The 19,367-nt window shown below is 51.0% G+C and overlaps 1 protein-coding gene across 2 annotated transcripts; it reads right to left on the reverse strand.

The window, feature by feature from the left end:
• Positions 1-617: 617 nt before the first annotated feature.
• adgrg6 (adhesion G protein-coupled receptor G6) lies at positions 618-19,300 on the reverse strand. 2 transcript variants are annotated; one of them, XM_089021515.1, is made up of 30 exons: positions 18,866-19,300; positions 17,513-17,586; positions 15,653-16,000; positions 14,985-15,127; positions 14,433-14,712; positions 14,146-14,319; positions 13,574-13,639; positions 13,399-13,450; positions 12,183-13,180; positions 11,367-11,455; positions 10,940-10,992; positions 10,836-10,859; positions 10,604-10,755; positions 9,096-9,207; positions 8,482-8,570; positions 8,354-8,418; positions 8,144-8,280; positions 7,867-8,032; positions 7,632-7,763; positions 7,389-7,505; positions 7,261-7,306; positions 6,884-6,993; positions 6,693-6,820; positions 6,346-6,614; positions 6,184-6,271; positions 5,155-5,305; positions 4,927-5,059; positions 4,275-4,376; positions 2,712-2,852; positions 618-2,405 (listed from the first exon to the last, which is right to left on the reverse strand). In XM_089021515.1, the coding sequence occupies exons 1-30, from the start codon at positions 18,985-18,987 to the stop codon at positions 2,275-2,277; spliced, it is 4,692 nt and encodes a 1,563-aa protein (XP_088877641.1). In that variant the 5' UTR covers positions 18,988-19,300; the 3' UTR covers positions 618-2,274. The 2 variants fall into 2 exon arrangements, with proteins under 2 accessions (XP_088877641.1, XP_088877642.1); XM_089021516.1 differs by lacking the exons at positions 12,183-13,180; positions 13,399-13,450.
• Between the last annotated feature and the right edge of the window lie 67 nt (positions 19,301-19,367).

Raw genomic sequence — 19,367 nt, forward strand, 5'->3', positions numbered from 1 at the left:
TGCCAGGTGGTGATGGCAGCATTTCCCAAGAAAAAGCAGGCCAGAGGGAGCAGCATGGTGTATTTGACAAATTGGACTCAAATAAAGTCAGCAGGAACAAATCCTCAAACATCAAAGTCATCTGAAAAGAAGAGCACAAATTGTCAAAGAAAACCACGAGCTCAAATCTGCATGCAAGCTGAAACGTACCTGACAGGGTGCAGCAAGCCCAATGAGCCGACACCGATTGGTGTACCGGGAGTCCTTTTAACTGCCACTGATTGAAACGACCTCCACCTGTGCAGCTGCAGGCGGGGCCGACGGCGTCACCCATTGGTCACCAACCACAACGTGACAACGTTCTGGTTGGTCTGCCACTGATTGAAATGACCTCCACCTGTGAAGCTGGAGGCTGGGCCCACGGCGTCACCCATTGGTCGCCAACCACAACGAATCAACTGGCCGTATAGTTAGAACTCATCTTAATTTGACTGCAATATCTTTTGTTCATTGTAAAAGAATAGTTTAATTATTTACTTAATAATAAAGAACCGTGACAAAAGTAGCTTTTTATTTAGGTTCAAGAGCCTTAAATAATACATTTGGACCTAAATATTAAGGATTGAGTATAATCAGAATCAGAATCAGAATCATCTTTATTGCCAAGTATGTAGAACACAAGAAATTTGTTTCCGGTAGAACACGGTGCACTAGTATCATCAAAAAAATTGCAAAGAGGCACTACACATTTCTATTTGGGTTATTGTTGAAAGACTTAGTGGCTTGGGGCAAATAGCAATGATGCATCATCATTTCAAAATTAAAAATAACACCAAAGAGGGCGAAAACGTTCTTTAAAAACCCTGCCGTCGCTTCCAAAATTACTTTCAACAACAATTTCAATAAAATGGACTTAAATGTTAGATGTACATTAAAAAATGGCAAAACAAATCATCATTTGATTAAAGATTAACACAAGGTTGAAGATTAAAATAAGGCAATTAGAAAGGCACCCATTGATTCGACGGGTTGCGATGGCACGGCGTGTCCAGTGGAGGGCGACACTAGCACCTTTCTAAGCTCTCAAGGACACTTATTTGTTGTTGCGGTGTTTTTTTCTTTTGACTTCAAGATGGCGCTGCGAGAGTGGCTGCTTTGACATCTGATGACTGCCGTTGGTTCCGTTGGATGCGTTGGCACGGCGGGTCCACCGGGGGGCGATGACGTGTCACGGCCACGATTGATTTGACTTGGTGCGATGGCACGGCGCGTCCACCAGAGGACGATGACGTGCCGCTCGATGCCAAGGTCCCTCTTGATTCGACGGGGTGCGACGGCACGGCGTGTCCACAGGAGGGCGATCAAGTGCCGAAGGGGTGCGTCTCAACTCATTGTGGAGAATTTTTCGGCTGGTGTGCCATTCGTGAAAGTAATCAGCTAGCTTTGTTTTGGGAGGACTGAGGCTCGTCAGCGTCGTGTGAATTGCTTGAATGATTATATTCAAGCCATGATGTTGATTTCCGATATTTGGATACAAGTATTTTCATTGTATCATTGTATTTTATGATTGTATCTATGTGAATCAAACCTCTGAAGATGGAGGACTGATTTGCTGTGGCGACCCCTGACGGGAAAAGCCGAAAGGAAAATAAGAAGATCTATGCTTGTCTGTGGCTGTAAAGTGTCCTTGGGTGCTTTGAAAGGCGCTTGAAATAAAATGTATTATTATTATGATTGATTTTGGATCTACTTTTCGTCTTGTACTTTCTCCCTGTCATAAATTTAGCCGCTGTAAATTGGGGACTTCTCTGTTTTTGAGACAAACGAAGATCGGTGTAGACTCTCAGTCGGACAGGAGTGGTCCATCTTTAGTCCGCTGAGGAGCAAAATGTCAGAGATCTTCAAAGAAGTACAGATGACGGCTGAAGAAACCTTGTCATATACAAAAAAAGATGTTCTCATTTGTGAAAGGGAATGAAGTGCTTTGAAGATGATATATTTGGTTTTTCATGTTAATCAATGACATTGTTTGTTTGCTGAAGGTCAAAATGTTTCGGGTCCAAAAGACAAAGAGTCCAAGGGCAAGTGCGGCGGACGCTGTGACGTCTGTTCAAAAAGACTCTTGGTACGTAGTTGCCAATCCCGGTCTTTGCTTTTGGGCAGAAAGGGCCCCGAGCGGCCGTCGTGATCCGTCATGCTGACGTTGGAGGTCGCTGGACATGACTGAAGATTTGCTTATGCCATATGTCACGACACAATGGTGTTTTGACCGGACGCTGCAGGGCTTACAGTTGGTTAGGGCGATGGCTCATCGTCTTTGTTTTCGTCACTCATCTGGCTGACGAGAAGGACGGACGGACGAGAGGACGACAATGACGAGATGGGCTCTGCCTTGGAGGAAAAGGGACTGCTCCCATTTATTTTGTCTGCCGGCACAAAGATGGAAAAAAAACAACAACTTAGTTTGAGCAGTGTTGGGATCAGCCAATTTAGGCATGATGGCAAACTTGACCTGGAATATGACAGCGTCCCATCAACTTGAGACATTTGCTAAGTCACCTATTTGGAGGCTACTCGCCAGCTGAATGGCCTCGCTTGGCATCATCCAAATACTGACAGATTGTCATTCGCATGCATGTGTTCAGGTGTCATTTTGCATTTCACTGCCTGAGAGTCAAAGACACTCTTCTGACACGTTGAATGTGTGCTGAAACTTGTGTGAGCGACAACACCTGCGTTGCGCAATGTTGGCAGCTTGATTTTGGCCTTGGACATCCAGTAGGAGGCGCTGGATCCAAAGGACCACGACGCCAAAGGTTGGACAGCCTGCTTGGAAGACTCCTTTGTGTTGTTGCTCGGTGTTTTACTCCAGTCTGAAATAGAGTCGAGGCATGACTTTGTGCACTCGGACCTAGGCCGATTCTCAAAAACTCCATTGTCACAACACGTTTTAATAATAATATTAATAATAATTGTAATCCATTTCATTTCTAAGCGCCTTTCAAAACTGTCAAGGTCACTTCACAGCACAGGTGTCAAAGTCAAGGCCCGCGGGCCAAATCCGGCCCGCCACATCATTTTTTTCGACCCGCGAAAGCAAATCAAACTTGTTAAATTCCATGATGATTGCGAAAATCTGAGCCAAAATTTCATATTTTTGGATGTCAACCACAATAAAAGTCTTCAGATTTGAAAACGAGTTATTTATTAATTTGCTGTGTGCTCTATATGTAATATTTGAAGGGATTTAAACATTTTAACGGGTTCCCCAAATTCATAACGGCCCTCGAGAGGAAACCACAACTACAATGTGGCCCGTGGCAAAAAATGACTTTGACACCCCTGCTTTACAGTCATAAGATTAGTTTTTCTGTGGGTGAGCAGCGGCAGCCACACGCGCCAGCCTTCACTCACCCCGGAAGTTATTCAAATAGATAGAAAGTCAGCGAGCTAGCCAATGAATAGCCAATAGCTAGCCAGCTAGAAAGCTATGCAGCTATATAGTTAATAGATATAGAGATAGATAGCTTGCGAGCCAGCTAGAAAGCTAGCTAGCCAGCTAATGAATAGCAAATAGATAGCAAATAGCTCGCCAGCTTTTAGACCTTTTTAGACCTTTGCTGCTGTGAAATGGAAATTTCTCCACTGTGAGACTAATAAAGGCATATCCATATCCATCCATCCATCCATCCATCCAAACGTCAAGTAGACTCTTGGAAATCCCCATGAAAACGAGGACTTCATTGCTCCGCGGCTAAGCTAGCAACTGTCATTCAGAAATGGTGCTCAAGACTCTCTTTGCTGCTATGAAATGTCAATTTGTCCCCTGCGAGACGAAAAAAGGCTAATCCAATGCAATCCAAAATAAAAAGACAAAGCCAAGCAAAATAAGATGTTGGTCAGTCGCGGTGGGTTGGGAGGGCGGGGCACCGGGCACCGCCCATGTAAAAACATTGGATCCATCTGGCTTTTCACGTTCCTTTTGAAGAATTGGAGGGAAAAGCTTTCATCTAAAACTGTTTCGTGTCACAAAGCGAGTACAGCGAGTGCTGAAGAATGAATGACTCTGTGTCTTTGTGTTGTCGTATCATTTGTTATTTAGTTTTGTTGTTTTTTGCTTGATGTTACTTCCGGGTTGAGTGAACACCGGCGCATGTGGCCGCCGCCCACCCACAGAAAAACTCATCCCGCGACTGCAAAGTTGCCCAGCTGTGATTGTGCCCAAACTTTGGATGGATACGAGCAGCATGCGAGGATGAGGATGGCCGTGAAGAAAGGCTCAAGAGGTTACTCACCCGAGTTGTCCAAGCGTTTGAAGCGAGCGCAGCAGAGTGAGCGTCTCCACTGCTTCTGGACATTCTCTTTCAGGGCGCAGTGGAAGAAGAAGATGAAGAGTCCTTGGTGTGCGTCCAAAACAAGAGGAAGAAACGGCCGTGAGTCACACTTGTCACGTGATGGCTGAGAATACCTGATTATGATGATGACTACCTGGCTGAGACCTTTGTGGGACGAATAAAGGTTGTGTTTTTTTATGATCAAGCTAGCTACCGAGCTGGCTATTTATTTGCTGTCAATTAGCTATCTGGCTGGCTCGCTAGCTATCCATTAGTTATACCTACCTACCTAGCTAGCTGTATATCTATTAGCTAGCTAGCTAGATTTTTCTGTTGAAAGGCGCTTAGAAATCAAATGTACAGTAAAGTCTCGTTATATCGATATGGGATATATCGATAGTCCCGGTTATATCGACACTATTTCTATGCACGCACGGAGAAAATTACATGCAAACAGGTCGGATATATCGATAGTCCCGGTTATATCGATATTTTTCGGACTCCCTTGAATATCGATATAACGAGACTTTACTGTATTATTATCGTTATTATGATAATGTGTGGGGGTTCCAATTTCACCCTTTAGGTCCATTTTTTTTGTGCGTGTGGTCACCTTGCAGCGAGTTGAAGATGGCAAATAGGTAGAGGAAGACCAGGCTGAGCGGCCCCCAGGCGAAGAAGGCGAAGGCCCAAGTCATGCCCAGCAGGAAGGTGAGGCTGACCCCGCTGCGAAGGTTACGCAACACCTGAGCGGCGCACAGGAGGGGCGCGCCGTTACCAAGGTAACAAGACAGCCGAGCGGTGGCAGAATGGCGACAGGTGGCGCAACGGCTCGCGGTACCTCCTGTCGCAGCGTGCGGTTTCCCCGTTTGCCGTTGCGTCGGCAGATCTGCAGCATGACCACCACAAACATGGCCACGTTCAGCAGGAAGACCAGGCAGAAGTAGGCCACGCACGCCCCGTAAAACACCGCCGCGCTGCCGATCCAACAGCTGAGGAGAGAGACAAAGCCATCAGCGACGCGCATGCTTGCACAGCAACACTTTGTCAGCCGGATGGAGATTGGATGGCGGCAGGAGAGCGAGGGAGCGTCTTCCTTCCCAACTACGCAGGTCCGCGAGGGGCCCCCAAGGGAAATACAGTCAGACCTTGGCTTACAAACATAATTGCTTCCCAGACAAAGTGTGGAAGGCGAAAAGTGTGTAGCCCAAAAATTGATTTCCCATAGGAAACCATTACAATGAGAATAATCCGTTCCCAGGTCCCCATAAAACATGATTTTCTACTAAATAAGCCCTAAAACTACACAAAATATACATTATTTTACGTATAATAAATGTGCTATTGTATTGCACTGAAAGAAATACATAATACATGCCCTGTATAATAAAGTCATTTTATTTACATTTGTGATGGTCGTTGATGGCTTGATGGAATGGGGTGGAAGGAGGTCGGAGAGAGGGAATTGTAAGGAGAGTCACATTCCATAAGGACTGTATTTAAATAAATACATTTAATGTTTACCCCCCCCCCCCCCTTCGTCACTGCTCTGTTCTTGACCAATCACGTGGCTTTAACCAAAGACTGGGGAAGGGGAATAGAGCACAAAAACAAGTGGACTGAGATTTTCTTGTTAGGAGAATGGGCTCGTTCGCGAACGACACATCACTCATTGTGGCGCTCCGTATGTATCCTGAAAAATAGTTTGGATGCCACGGTTAGATTTTCATAAATGTAATGTTGGTAAAGCGAAAAGCAAAGGGGTTCGTAAACCGAGGTATCACTGTACAAGTTATCCGCCTGCCTCCCCGTGTGCGAAGCGAGCCTCGAGGCCAATGGACCGGTCAAGCCGCGAGCCCGCAAAACTTACAAGTGTGACGATCCTTGGCCAAATTCCTGCCGTCCGTAAGCGCGTTTATCCGCAGCCAGGACCAAAAGCACCAGCGCAGCCGGAAGGCCTGCCAGGACAAGAGAATAGCGCCGTCCGTCCCTCTGGGAAGATTTGCCCGGCGGACGGCAACCAAAGACTCACCCCAGCCCAGCAGGCAGAACTTGAGGATGTACCGGCGCACGTAGGTGTTGAACACCTTGACCAGCGCGATGTACATGTGCAGCGACTCCAGGCCCATCCAGGTGAAGGACGTCAGCAGGAAGTAGTGGAGCAGCGCCGCCGCCAGCAGGCACAGCGCCTCGCTCCGTTGCCAGGACAACCAGCCATTCAGCAGGAAGCTCACGTTCAGGAGCAGCAGCGACGCGCTCAAATTCATCAGGATCTTGGACGGGTAATCTCCACGCAACTTCCTGCGCGGGACGGGACGGCGCCTCCATTTTGAAACAAAGTCAAGTTGAAGCGAGCGCGGGAAGCAGCCAGCAACTTACTGGAAGGCGGCGTAGGTCAGCAGCGTGGCTGCCGAGAAGATGGCCGACACGCCGCAGCCAACCAAGGTGATGAAGGTTAGGATGCGGTCGTTGCGCCGGTCAATGCGTGGGGACGCGCCCGAAATGTCCTGAACCCAAAAAAGAAAAGGCACAAATGGGCACGACCCGCACGCCCGAGCTCGCCCGCTCACCATGAGGATGCCAAAGTGGGTGAGGTGGTCACACAGGCAAACGGTTTTGTTGACACCAGATTGTGCAGCCGCCACACGGCAGCCGTCGGCATTCCAGCCACCGCCGCCATCTAGTGGACACGTGCCCACACGGTCAATTCTCCCGCCACCTCATGGTCCTCATCCTACCGAAGAGGATTAGGGCCACTCAAGAAAAAAAAAAAAAAAAAAAAAAAAACAAGGTTGGCACGATTCGGACTTTAAGTCAAAATTCTGAGACTAAAGTCAGAATTCTCACAATTCTGACTTTAAAGCCAGAATTGTGAGAATCTTGCCAAGCATCGTTGTTTTTTTCTTCAGTGGCCCTAATCCTCTTCCGTATCCTGCACATCACTGACCATTCATGCTGAAGTCCCAGAAGACGCAGCGCGCGCCCAAAAGCCTCTGAAAGGACAAGATGGATGAGCTTGGCTGGCGGCCATTTTGTCTTTCTTGACAAGAAGCGATAGAAAAGGAAGCGGCTGACTTGAGGGGCCAGATGGCTGATGTGGATCTCCACCGGATCCTTCAGTTCCCTCATGCTGCGCTTCGCCACGCTGCTCGCCACCACGTAGCTGATCAGAGTGCGCCCGTCCTGCTCCAGCTGCCACGTCACAGGGGTCACGTCAGGTCAGGGCGCGCCCGCACGCACGTCACATTCGAGACCTCCAAGGAGGCAAAAGTACTTCCGTCTTGTACTGAAGTGAGAGCACGAGAGGTAAAACGGGACCTGGAAGAGGCTGGTGGTGCCGAAGAACAGGAAGCTAATCCGGGTCACGGCCGAGGACTCCACATTCCACAACAGCGAGGGCGGGAGGGTAACCTGGGCCAGCGAGTCGCTTTGCCCCGACTCAAAGGCGACCTAAAAAAAAATAAAAAAAAAAATTTCAAAAAAAAAGTGGGGCGGGGGGGGGTTCTTCAACAAACTGCCGTATTGAGAGCGCCGGGCGGCCGGGCGACGTTACCTGCGGGTCAGTGGAATTTGTCGGAACAAAGGCGCTGAAGGACGTCCCGTTGAAGGTGGACGCGTTGAAGGCCGACACCCCCAAAGTGAGCCTTCTGGACCCGATACTCACGCTGGAGCCTTCAAAGCGCAACTTGTCCAAAAGACGATCCACCGCCCTCAGTGTCCTTACAGCAAGACAGCAGTGGCCTTTCTTTGGAACGCAGGCCTTTGCCATTCCATTCCACGCGACGCGCCGAGCCGCCATCTTGCTCAAGCGTTCACATAGCGGACGCTACCTGTCGGCGGCGGGCGCCAGGGCGCTGCGGGGGCTGCTCATGACGTTGGAGATGATGGTGAGCACGGTGGAGGCCAAGCTGGAGTTCACGTTGGCCACGTTCACCAGCTGTTGCACTTTCCTCACCACTTTGGACACCTGCGCACACGAAATCTCACAGCGGGGGGCGTGATGAAGACGGCGGGCGGCGTCCCCACGACGGCGGACTCGCCTCTTCCCGGGACAGCCGCTTGTCGGTGATGGCGGCGAGCTGCGCCGCCACCTCGGCCGCGTTCTCTGGAAGCCGGAGAGGACAAACCATTAGGAACAGCGCCGCGGACCCTTCGCCGCGGGCCCTACCTGCCGAAACCTGGATGGCGTCCACGTCGGTGCAGTTGCTCGAGTCGGCGGGTGACCAGAAGGATGAAATGTTGGAAGGGTCGATCAAACTGGGGGGGAGCAACGGGGGGCCACATGCAGACACACAACACAGGTGAATCGGAATAGCTGTCACTCATCGTCCTCCGACACGCTAACGTGCAGGATATGCGTTTCCCACATTCTCTCGGTCATGCATCAGCAAAGCTAAGTTCAAGCGAGCAGATCCATCCTTTAATCATAGAGCGTTACTGTGTTTGTTTGTTTGTTTGTGTATTCTTTTTTCATTTGACTAATTGCTTTTTCATTTAACTAATTGCTTATCCCACGTAGGATGCTTTTGCCACACTCTCTAGGTAACGCATCAGCAAAGGTAAATTAAACCAAGCTGCTCAATCACTTCATCATCTGAGAGCGTCCGGATTGAGTGAACGCTGGCGCGTGTGGCTGCCGCTGCTCACCGGCAGAAAAAATATCCTGTGACTGTAAAGTGTCCTTGAGAGTTTTGAAAGGCGCTTATAAATGACATGTATTCTTCCATACAGTCTTCTCAAAAATGATTGGTGGCATTTCCCTCTGCATGCACTTGGCGTTACCAGCTGCGGGTGGCGCTCTGATCCTTGTTGGGGAAGCAGGGCAAGAAGTGGGCCGTGCCGGGCAGGCTCTTGGGCCACCGGTAGTGAAGCGTGTGCTCTTCCAGGCACTCCTCTGGCAGGACGGCAACAGGAACGTCAGCCGCGTCATTTCTCAGTCGGGAAAGACGAGCAAAGGACAAAAACTTGATAGGCGCTTAGAAATTCAATAGATTATTATGATTATTATTATGAAATCTTGAAAGAGCCTGGACCCCAACTCACCTCCCCGGCCGGGGCTGCTCCCCCTTCTACTGGATCTTCTCTTGAAAATTCAATGAATTGATTTTCAAATATCATGACTGAGATTATTAAGAGGCGCCCATAAATATGGCTATCTAGCTGGCTGGCTATCTAGCTAGATAGCTATATGTCTATCTAGCTAGCTATGTATTATTATGATTATTATAAAAAGAAGGAATGGATGGACGTCGCACACCCACGAAGGCGATGCTCGATGCCATTGAAAAAGAGCCAAATTGACTTCCGGGAGTGAAGCAATGCCGATGCCATTGAGGACTCTCATGTGGCTGTTTCGGGGGGTTCAAAGCTTCCAGCCCATGTAACATATTGACATCGTGGTTAGGAAATGACACCAGGATGGCAACGGAGGTCGACATTTGACGACTTTTTTAGGAAGGGACCAATACTTGATGTCTAGGTGAGACACCAGCGCTGAGCAGCAGCTTCCAGGGGGCTCGTATGGGGGCCGCTTCTCTTTACCCTTTACACGGACAACAAGGCATTGACGGATTTCTTCTTGGATGGCGAGTGGGACCTACATGCATCCGAGCGTAATCAAGCCTTTCCCAATTTGGGCCCGATCACCTCATGGTTTCACTTCCAAGTTGGAAGTCATCACACTTGCTTTCTGCTGCCTCTCACAGTAGTATATTGATGCTAACGTTAGCATGGGGTTTGTCATAGTGCCACTGACATTCATCGATGGGATTGTTTCATTGCAAATTAGAATCGATCAAATTACAACTTGTTCTCGCCACAAAGGCGAATCCTTCGGACTATGCAACCAGATTTGTACCTGTTTCGACACCTAAATCAAGATCATCCAATCAAATTGGCGCTTTCCGCCAACCGCCGTCAGTATCATCCAATCAACATGCCGCTTTCCGCCAACACAGGCCAAAACAGGAAATGAACAGCAAAAAAAAGCCAGAATACATATTTAGTTTGATCTGGTCCTTTTGGTCCGAAAAAGTCGGAAATCCACCGATCGGCGGAAAATTTTGAAAATGGGTGGGCCACTTTGAGGAGGGGATTTTCAGCCAGAAGGAGCCGCTTGAGTTTTTTCAAACGAGAATGAAGCTCACTTAGAAACCACGCCGGCTTCAAATGAAAAAGCGAATCGTGGCGCGCACACGCACGGATGACTTGCTCGGAGTCAGAGACTCAAACCAGAAGGACGTGACGGGTCAGCGCAGGACAGGGAGAAAAGAGGCGTACGGCGTTACTACCCAACGGGCTGACGTGGACGGAGTCGGCGTGGACCTGGAGACGGGCGTCCACGGGAGGCTCGCCGCCGGAGATTCTGTCCTGGACCCGCGCCGGGACGTCGCCGCGCTCATCTGCCCCGCGCTGGTGCCGCAGCAGCGCGCGACACAGGAAGCTGCGCCACACCGGCGGCTCAATGTCAACGCCACACGCAAGATGGCCGCCACCTTGGACGCAACGGGCAAAGGCTTCAACCTTGAGTGACCTTCGGGCCGGACGCTGCGGGAAGTGGAAAACGCGGGGTTAGCGTGACGGTCGCTCGGCCACGACCTCTTTTACTCCGCTCGGCAAAGACTCACCTGAGCGAGTCCACGGAGACGGTGCGAGTCCAGTTTCGGAACGTCTCGTTCAGCTGCCGTGGCAAACACACGGCCAACGTGAGCTTAACATTTGCATGAGCCCTCACCTTTAGCTTGAAGCTAACATGAACAGCAGCCCAAATGTATCAGGCTGTCAGATTCCCTGAGCATGAGCCCCCGTCCAACATTAGCCTCAACTGCGGTCAAGCAAGGCCCCGGCGTTCCCGTGTAGCTTTTCTCCGGGTATTGCGGCTAGCTCCTCCCACATCCCCAAGTCGTGCACGCGAGGTTTAACCAATGCTCCAAATTGTCCTTAGGAGTCATTGTGAGCGCGAATGGGACGTTGTCTCCTGGCAACCGACCGGTTCAGGGTTGACCCCGCCGACTGCCTGAAACGGCTCGGCTGACGCGGCGGCGGCAACCTTACCCAAAAGCCGACGGCTTCCTCCACGTCGGCCGCAGTCAGCGCGGAGCTTCCGTCATACACCACCAAAGCCAGCCTGTAGAACAAGGCCTCTGCGCGCAAAGGAGAGCCAAAATGAACATTTTACCAACAAGCAGATGCGCTTTTCTTTGCCCTTGGCAAGCCATTTCACCAGCGGCCATTCTCGAGCAGTCACAAAAGCAGTCAGGAAGGAGATGAGGTGCAACGGCAACGGCGTGACGGCTCGAGGCCTCGCTTGTCAAAGAGTGTGCGGAACTGCTTCCAAATGGGATTGTTGGACATGCATGTTCAACAAAATCCCATTCATCAGATGCCGACGCAACCCCGGCCTTATTTGCGCCGCGCGGTGCCATTTTGTTACATTGCCAAGAGGCCCTCCCTGGAGAATCTCGTTGTAGGAATCCCCTTACATTGCAAAGAGCCCCCCCCCCCCTTCCCCCCTTGAGGATCTTCTACATCGAGGGCAACTTGGGGTCATTTGGGCCCCCACCCGCCTCAATTGGAAAATTCTCTTGGATGGGGGGAGACAACCTTTTTGAAAACTTTACACACACAAGTCCAAATTGATCAACTTTGCGTGGGAATGTTGACACGCGCACTCCTGCAGGATCGCACGCTTGAGAAACGAGGCCCCGGGTCATTTCATTGATGAGCCAATCACCAGCCACCAGAACCCCAAAAAGATCCCGCCCACTACCGGTCGCGATATGGATTGACAGCTGTCACGTCACCCGAGAAGCACCAATTCCAAAGGCCAAATCAATTCAAAGGCTCCGTCCGATAGCAGATTTGACCTACTGTCCCTCGTCCAATCGCTGCCGTTCTTGCATGGACGCCGCCCCGACAGACCCGCAGCCATGTTCTTTTGGCGACGGCAAAGATGGGCGGCGGACGGGCTGGGGGGTGGGAGGATGGAAGGGGCGGAGCTCGGAGGTGTGGCCAATGTGAGGCGCGGTGTGCGGGGCGGGCTCAGGGGAGGAGTCAAGCGGGGTGGCGTTATCAAATATGGACGGAGCGGGGTCAGAGAAGGGCGAGGGGTCAAATGAGGAAGGCCAAGCGGCGCGCTTCCATGAGGAAGAGGAGGGGCTTGATGCCGAGGGGGCCGCAAGGAGGCGGGAAGGGCGCGGGAGGAGTCTAAGTAAAAGGCCACGCCGGTGGCGGGAGGAAGCCAAGGGTCGCCGTCCGACGCTCTCGACGGGCGGTCCAGCGGCGGTGCCGTAAAGGCTCCTTCGCCTTCGAAGGCCGCAAACGTTCCAAAGATCCCACCCGGTGGAGCACGGATGCCGGCCCGTGATTGGTCCCCGTCTTCCTGACCGGCAGGAGATAGCGTCCAAGGAGTCAAGGAGCTTGCCAACGGCTTCCCTGGAGGTGGGAGACAAGATGGCAGCGAATGGGGCGTAGCCACAGCATCATCCGATCTCGTGTGATGGGTCCGGCCGACCAAAGTCCAGACGCTGGTGGCTCCGGCCCGCCGGACCATGGTTTTGCTTCCCGTTCCGCCGACGGGTTGAGCTTCTGACGGCGGAGGCTCGGGGATGGCGGCGGCGACCGGCCGGCGACCGCCGCTCGGCGGCTTCCTGAGGGGCGTGGCCAACAACGCCACGAAGGGCCGCCGCCCGCCCGGCGGAGAAACGCGTTTGGGGCGTGCCTGAGGCTTGCTGGTCTTCGGGGAGAAGATGTGCGGCGTCAACGCTGCAAGCGGGAGGCGGCCACGTGCGTTTAGGACAGCAAGTATCACAAAAAACAGCCACGGTCCGCGCCGACGATCGCCGCAACATTTGACCATGACTGAGACTCTGCATAAATGCCGTGTTACACGGTCAACAGCCAAAATGGAGGACAGGCAAAACGGCGGCGAGTAAACACCTCAACTCATTTCAGATCCTTTGTGAATAGTTGACAGAACAAAACAAAATGGTGGTCAACACATGCCGGCTGGGAAGGGACCACGATGATGAGGGGAGGGACGGGGGGGATTGTTGGGGGCTGCGTCGAGTGCGTGTGCGCGGCTTACCTACCGTACGCGTGTGTTGCGTTAGTAGCATGGATGATGTTAGTGGAGTCAGCTGCAGGAAGGTCGCAAAGAGACACGAGACAAGTCACGTGACCAAGGTGAGTTGAGAACAACAGCGAGCGTGGACGCTAACGGGGCGAGCACATGACAGCCGGGACCACCGCCATTTTGTTACCTGGACAGGCCACCCGCGTGGAGTCGCAGTTGCCGTGGGCGGAGCCGTCGCCCAGTAGAAACGAACCTCAACGGACAAAGAGGAGCACAAATGCAAGTTCAAAGTGCCGCGCCGACCACCTTCTGGACAACACTTATCATAATCATCAGAATAATAAGAATAATGCATTTGATTTCTAAGCGCCTTTCAAAACTCTCAAGGTCACAGGATCACTCTCTCTGAGTGAGCAGCGGCAGCCACATGTGCCAGCGTTCACTCAACCTGGAAGTAACGCAAATAGATAGAAAACTAGCTAGCTAGCTACCAGAGAGCTAATAGATAGCCAGCCAGCTAGCTAATAGATAGCCAATACATAGCCAGCTGACTCAATAGATAGCCAGCTAATAGATATAGTGACCTTGAGAGTTTTGAAAGTGGCTTACAAATGAAATGTATTATTATGATTAGCAAATGATTGACAAAAAATACAATTTCAAGGCCACATCGCCCCTATTCAGTGGGCCCAAACTGGACCAAAGTAAGGGCAAGCCAGACAAGTGAAGCCCGACGAAAGCCAACGGCGAGAGACTCACTGCAGCTTAAGGCGGCGTCCGTCAGGGCCAGGGCTGGCGGCACGTCCCAGAAGCGGTTGTCCCAGTCAATGACGTTTCCCGCCAGGTGGCAGCTGAGCCCGTCCAGCTGCTGCGCCGTCATGGCGTAGTCCCAGACGCGGAGGTTGTACACGCTGCCCCAGAAGCCGCTGGGCCCTGATGCGCGCAACAGCTCAGGTTGGTCTCGCGGCAGAAGCCGATGGGCGTGACCTCTGGCCCACCTTGGGCGGGGTTGACGTCTTGAAAAAAAGGAAAAAAAGCGGTCTCACCTCCCAAGCGAAAGATGCCACCGCCCAGAACGGAGCGGCCGCCGGACTCCGGGCAGGTCTGGGCCCAAAGTTTGCCGTTGAAGTAGACGCCCACGTGACCGCCGGGCGACGCCCACAGCAGGCACAGGTCAAGCGCCGATGCCGTCCAGTCTTCCGCCGTCACCACGGAGTCCAGCCGGCACGCGGCGCCTTCCACCACCATTTTCACGCGACCTCCGTCCGCGCCCAGCGCCAGCGCCGTGTCTCCGTTTGCGTTGGTGTAGTTGAAGAGCCACTCCACCTGCGGGCGGCGCCATCGCAAGGTCACGGAAACGTCTGTGGCGAGAGGCTACGAGAGGCTTCGAGAGGCTTCGAGAGGCTTCAAAAGGCTACGAGCGGCTTCAAGAGGCTACGAGCGGCTCCGAGAGGCATGGCACGTCGTGGGACAGGCCTACAAATCTATCAGCCAGTTCCACCAAGAAATCCGTCATGGCCACTATTTGGGCATTTCTGTGCGGAGCGGACGCCAGGACGGCCTGGCGGGCAGTCATGCTGAGGTCACGTGACACTCGCCTGTTGCGGGGGCCCACTGCGCTCCATCTCCAAGCACAGAGTCAGATGATGCAGCGTTGGCACGGTAACAGAAGCCGACACTCGGGCCGCTGGCACGCCGCTTCCTCCGAGGCGGACCTTCTGATTTCTCAAGGCAACGGCCACTGGAATGGGAAAGTGGAAGGTTGGGCAAGGAAGACGGGGGATCATTGTATCTATTAGCTAGCTGGCTGATTAACAGGCTATTAGCTATTTATTAGCTAGCTGGATATCTATTAGCTAGCTAGCTATCTATTAGCTATCTAGCTAGTTTTTTTATTTATGTGAGTTATTTTGGGTTGAGTGAATGCTGGCGCATGTGGCTGCCACTGCTCACCCACAGAAAAACTGATCCACTGACTGTAAAGTGACCTTGAGAGTTTTGAAAGGCGCTTACAAATGAAATGTATTATTATTATTATTATTATTATAATTCGAAGCGGGGTTGGGGGAGGGTGAAGGCGACGGGTGGAAGGCAAGGAAAAGGACAAAAGCAAGGAAGGTAACGAAAAAAAATAGTGTGCAAACAAGGAAAGGTCAAATGGGGGCGGGCGGGAACAAGGACGCCAAAGAGAAGGCAACAAGCGAAGCGCTAGATGACAAATCAAGAAGCAAACGGGAGAGCGGATTTGGCCAAGCGGCTAACCTACCGTGTCGGAAGCTGATCCTGAAGCCTCTTTTCTGAATGCTAAAGTCCGAAGCAAAGTCCAGGTCCATGGCGTTGCCGCTGGCGTTGAGCACCAGGCCGGCCGCCGTCACGCCGCAGAACTTGACTTGGCCGTTGCCGGTGGCGACAGTGAGCCGGTCGTAGATGCATCCCGGCGCCTCCTCCAGCTCAAAGTCTTGGAAGGAGATCTGCACCACGAAGCCCGGCGGAGCTCGCAGGCTCCAGCGGCAACTGGCCGAGTTGCCGTACTTGTCCGGGTAACACGGAGACGTCACTTGACCTTGCGACTCCGTCAACACCGACCCGCACTTGGACCACTGGCACCCGGAAACTGTCGCGGGGAAAGCGCACGGCGGCGTTAGCGCGCCGCCCTGCGCTTTTGGGCACAGCAAAGACTGCCACGAGTGGCCGCCGGGCAACCGGCGGCCACTCGTGGACCGCAAGTCAAAACGGGCGCTGCGCCAGGACACTGAACAAGCCGAAGGCCACGACAAACCACACACACACACACACACACACACACACACACACACATATCTCAATGGAACTAAAAGCAGTGTCTGAAATCACGTCTGCCCGGACGCGTGCAACTTTGACGTCGGGCGTACAACTTAGAAAACGTCTCCGCCCGGGTGGCCGACAACTTTTTCAAGAAAAAACAAAACAAACAAACAAAAAAGATTTTTTCATTTTTTTTTTTAAAATCAAACGTTTGCTCTATTCAAGAAAGCAAACGTTTGAACAAAGATTTCGCAATCGGAATAAATGATTCCGGTTGCAAAATCTTTGTTCGGTTTGGAAATGTTGGAATTTCGGTTGGTTTGGCAATTTGCATACTCGGCACGGCAGCCAATCAGACGCCTGCTTGGTGCTTCCGGACTTTCCCGAGCCTTATAAGGTCGTGCATTTGCGTCTCATTTTCCAAAGTCGGTGCACAGAAGAAAGATTCCAAAGAATGGAACAAGATTGATGACGCTACAAAAGGTCAAGGTTCAAGATGATCTCGCAGACACTGGCTAAGGTGTCGATGGACGTCATGTCGCCAACGCGTGGCAAGAAAAAGCGGAACCGTCTCATTTCAAAATCAGGCGGGCGAGTCTTCATCTTCCACCAGGAGAGCGATTGTTGCGACGTCAATGTGCCCAATGTTCTTTCCACTAAACATGCACGCACACGCACACAGTGTGAGAGAGTGTGTGAGAGAGTGCGAGAGAGGGGGTAGTAAGGGGGAAGTTTACGAGTGTACTTGGCCGGCGGCTGCTGGAGGCCTCCGGAAAACATATTCCAAATGCGGCGCACACAATCAGGCGGCTTTGTGCGAAGCTTCTCTGTTGGGGATTTCGGGTTGGATTCGTGACCGCGTCTTTCCAGAACGGCTACGCAAAAATCGGACGGCCTTTCAGTCAAATAGCTCCCTATTAGCTCGCTAGTTGAATGTGCTAAGTAGCATAATGTAAAGCCAGCTAGCTATTAGCTATGTCCTTGAGAGTATGGAAAGGCGCTTATAAATACAATTTATTATTAGTAGCTATCTATGAGCTCGCTACTTGAATGTACCAAGTAGTATAGTGTAAAGCCAGCTAGCTATTAGCTATGTCCTTGAGAGTTGAAAGGTGTTTCCAAATACAATGTATTATTATTATTATTAGCAATAGTAGCTATCTATTAGCTGGGTAGCTAGCTTTCTATCTATTTGAGTTACTTCCGGGTTGAGTGAACGCCGGCGCGTGTGGCTGCCGCTGCTCACCCACAGAAAAAAAAAACATCCTGTGACTAAAGTGACCTTGAGAGCTTTGAAAGGCGCTTAGAAATGAAATGTATTATTATTATTTGAGCATCTCACCGTAGGCTTGAAGCCCCGCCCACATGAGGATGATGGCAGGCCTGCCGGCCCCGCCCCCTCCGCCACACGCCGCCCTGGGGAGAGAAGCGGGGCAGTTAGCTCGGAGGCTGAGCGAATATTCGTGAGAGGTCGACGACTCCGTCAGCCGCTCGTGACCTTCAAACAAGAGCCTTCTTTGTCAAGTCTCCGCCCACGACCCGCCCCAGAAAGGCATGACGGACAGCGGGCGCTCGCAGTCGTCTCCGAGTTTCGTCGTCGGCACCTTCAAACTGGGGCTCGACTGAAAATGGGCAAAATCTCCCCAAAGGGCTTTGACGTACGACCTGGTAGAATTTGGCCAAAAAAAGGGCAATTGATGTCAACGTTTCATTCTTCACAAGTTGGTGGACTGGATAGACATATTTGTTCGTCACTCGGGCGGCAAAAACGCCCCCAAAAAGTCCGCCAACTTTCATTGGACGTTTGTGAGGTCTGTTTCCGATCAACAACGACAATCGCCGAGGTCAAATGTGAGCATCCAAAATGTCAAGCAACACTTGACTAATGAATACCAACAAGCGTCAAGAAAAGGAGTCAACAGAAAAGAATAGGCAATGAAACCCAACAAAGGAGAGGAGTAGCAGGACCCGAGTGGAGCTCAATCTGCGGTACATATGTACCTCAAGGCTAGCAACCACACAAAAGAAAATCGATGCTTTGAAAGGGGAATCAAAGAAGCTATTTTCATCAAACAGCAAAACCCTTCACTAAATCGGCATGGTGGGGTGAGGTTCAATTTGGATCGTTGCTACAACAAACTTCTGAGGCAACATAGGCTGACTGATGCTGATGAGGTGATACCAGAGTGAATGGGGCAATCAGGTCAGTCGTAGACCCCATAATCGGACAGGAAAATAGAAGTAATCAGTCAGGACTATATATATATATATATATATATATATATATATAGTCAATAGAGCCGGCTGGAATTCCCGTCACTATAAGTCACACAAGTGCATTATATATATATATATATATATATATACAGTAAAGTCTCGTTATATCGATATTCACTGGAGTCCAAAAAAATATCGATATAACCGGGACTATCGATATATCCGATATCGATATAACGAGACTTTACTGTGTGTATATATATATATAGGGCCAAAACTACCAGCAAATTTTAGTTGGCTGACGAAGCCTCTTGGATAAGAAGGCAAACGCCCGACACCTTGAAAGATGACGGCTGAAACCTTGTCATGGACGGAGCACTCCTGTACGACCGAGAGCTTCCACAGACAAAGAAGCAAGACTTTGGTGGCATTTGCCAACAATGGCAAACATTTCCCAGAGCGCCCAAGACAAACTCACATGTTGAGCGCCGTGCTACATTTGGCCTCCAAAGTGCCACGTTTCCTCGTCGTCGTCGTCTTGTTCTCCTGCAAAACTTTGTCTGCGTCTCCAGCCCCAAACCTGAAGGCGCACAAACACATCTGCACACACTGTGAAGGGAAAGCGGGGAAAAAGAAGGGGGGAGGGGGTCCAGGGGGAGGGACACCAAGGCGCTCGTGATGTGTCGTTCGCCAACGAGCCGGTTCCTAGAGCCGGATACCTGAAGTGAACCAAGAGAGAAGGTTCCCAACAAGGAGCCGGAAATGGGAGCAGACTTTTTTTTGTCCTCTATTCCCCGTAGACAGGTGGACAAATATTATTAAAGTTGGTATAATATCATTATTAATATGAAAAGCAAATTAGTGACAGCTGATCATCACACCAGAGTAACCACAGGGAATGTGAAAGTTAGCATCCACTAACTCTGTGCACATAAAGCCATATAAAGAAAAATATTTCATGTCGTGTATTTTTTACACGA

Source organism: Hippocampus bargibanti, linkage group LG19 (genome assembly GCF_051943395.1).
Source record: "Hippocampus bargibanti isolate YZ-2025 linkage group LG19, ASM5194339v1, whole genome shotgun sequence".
Taxonomy (NCBI): domain Eukaryota; kingdom Metazoa; phylum Chordata; class Actinopteri; order Syngnathiformes; family Syngnathidae; genus Hippocampus; species Hippocampus bargibanti.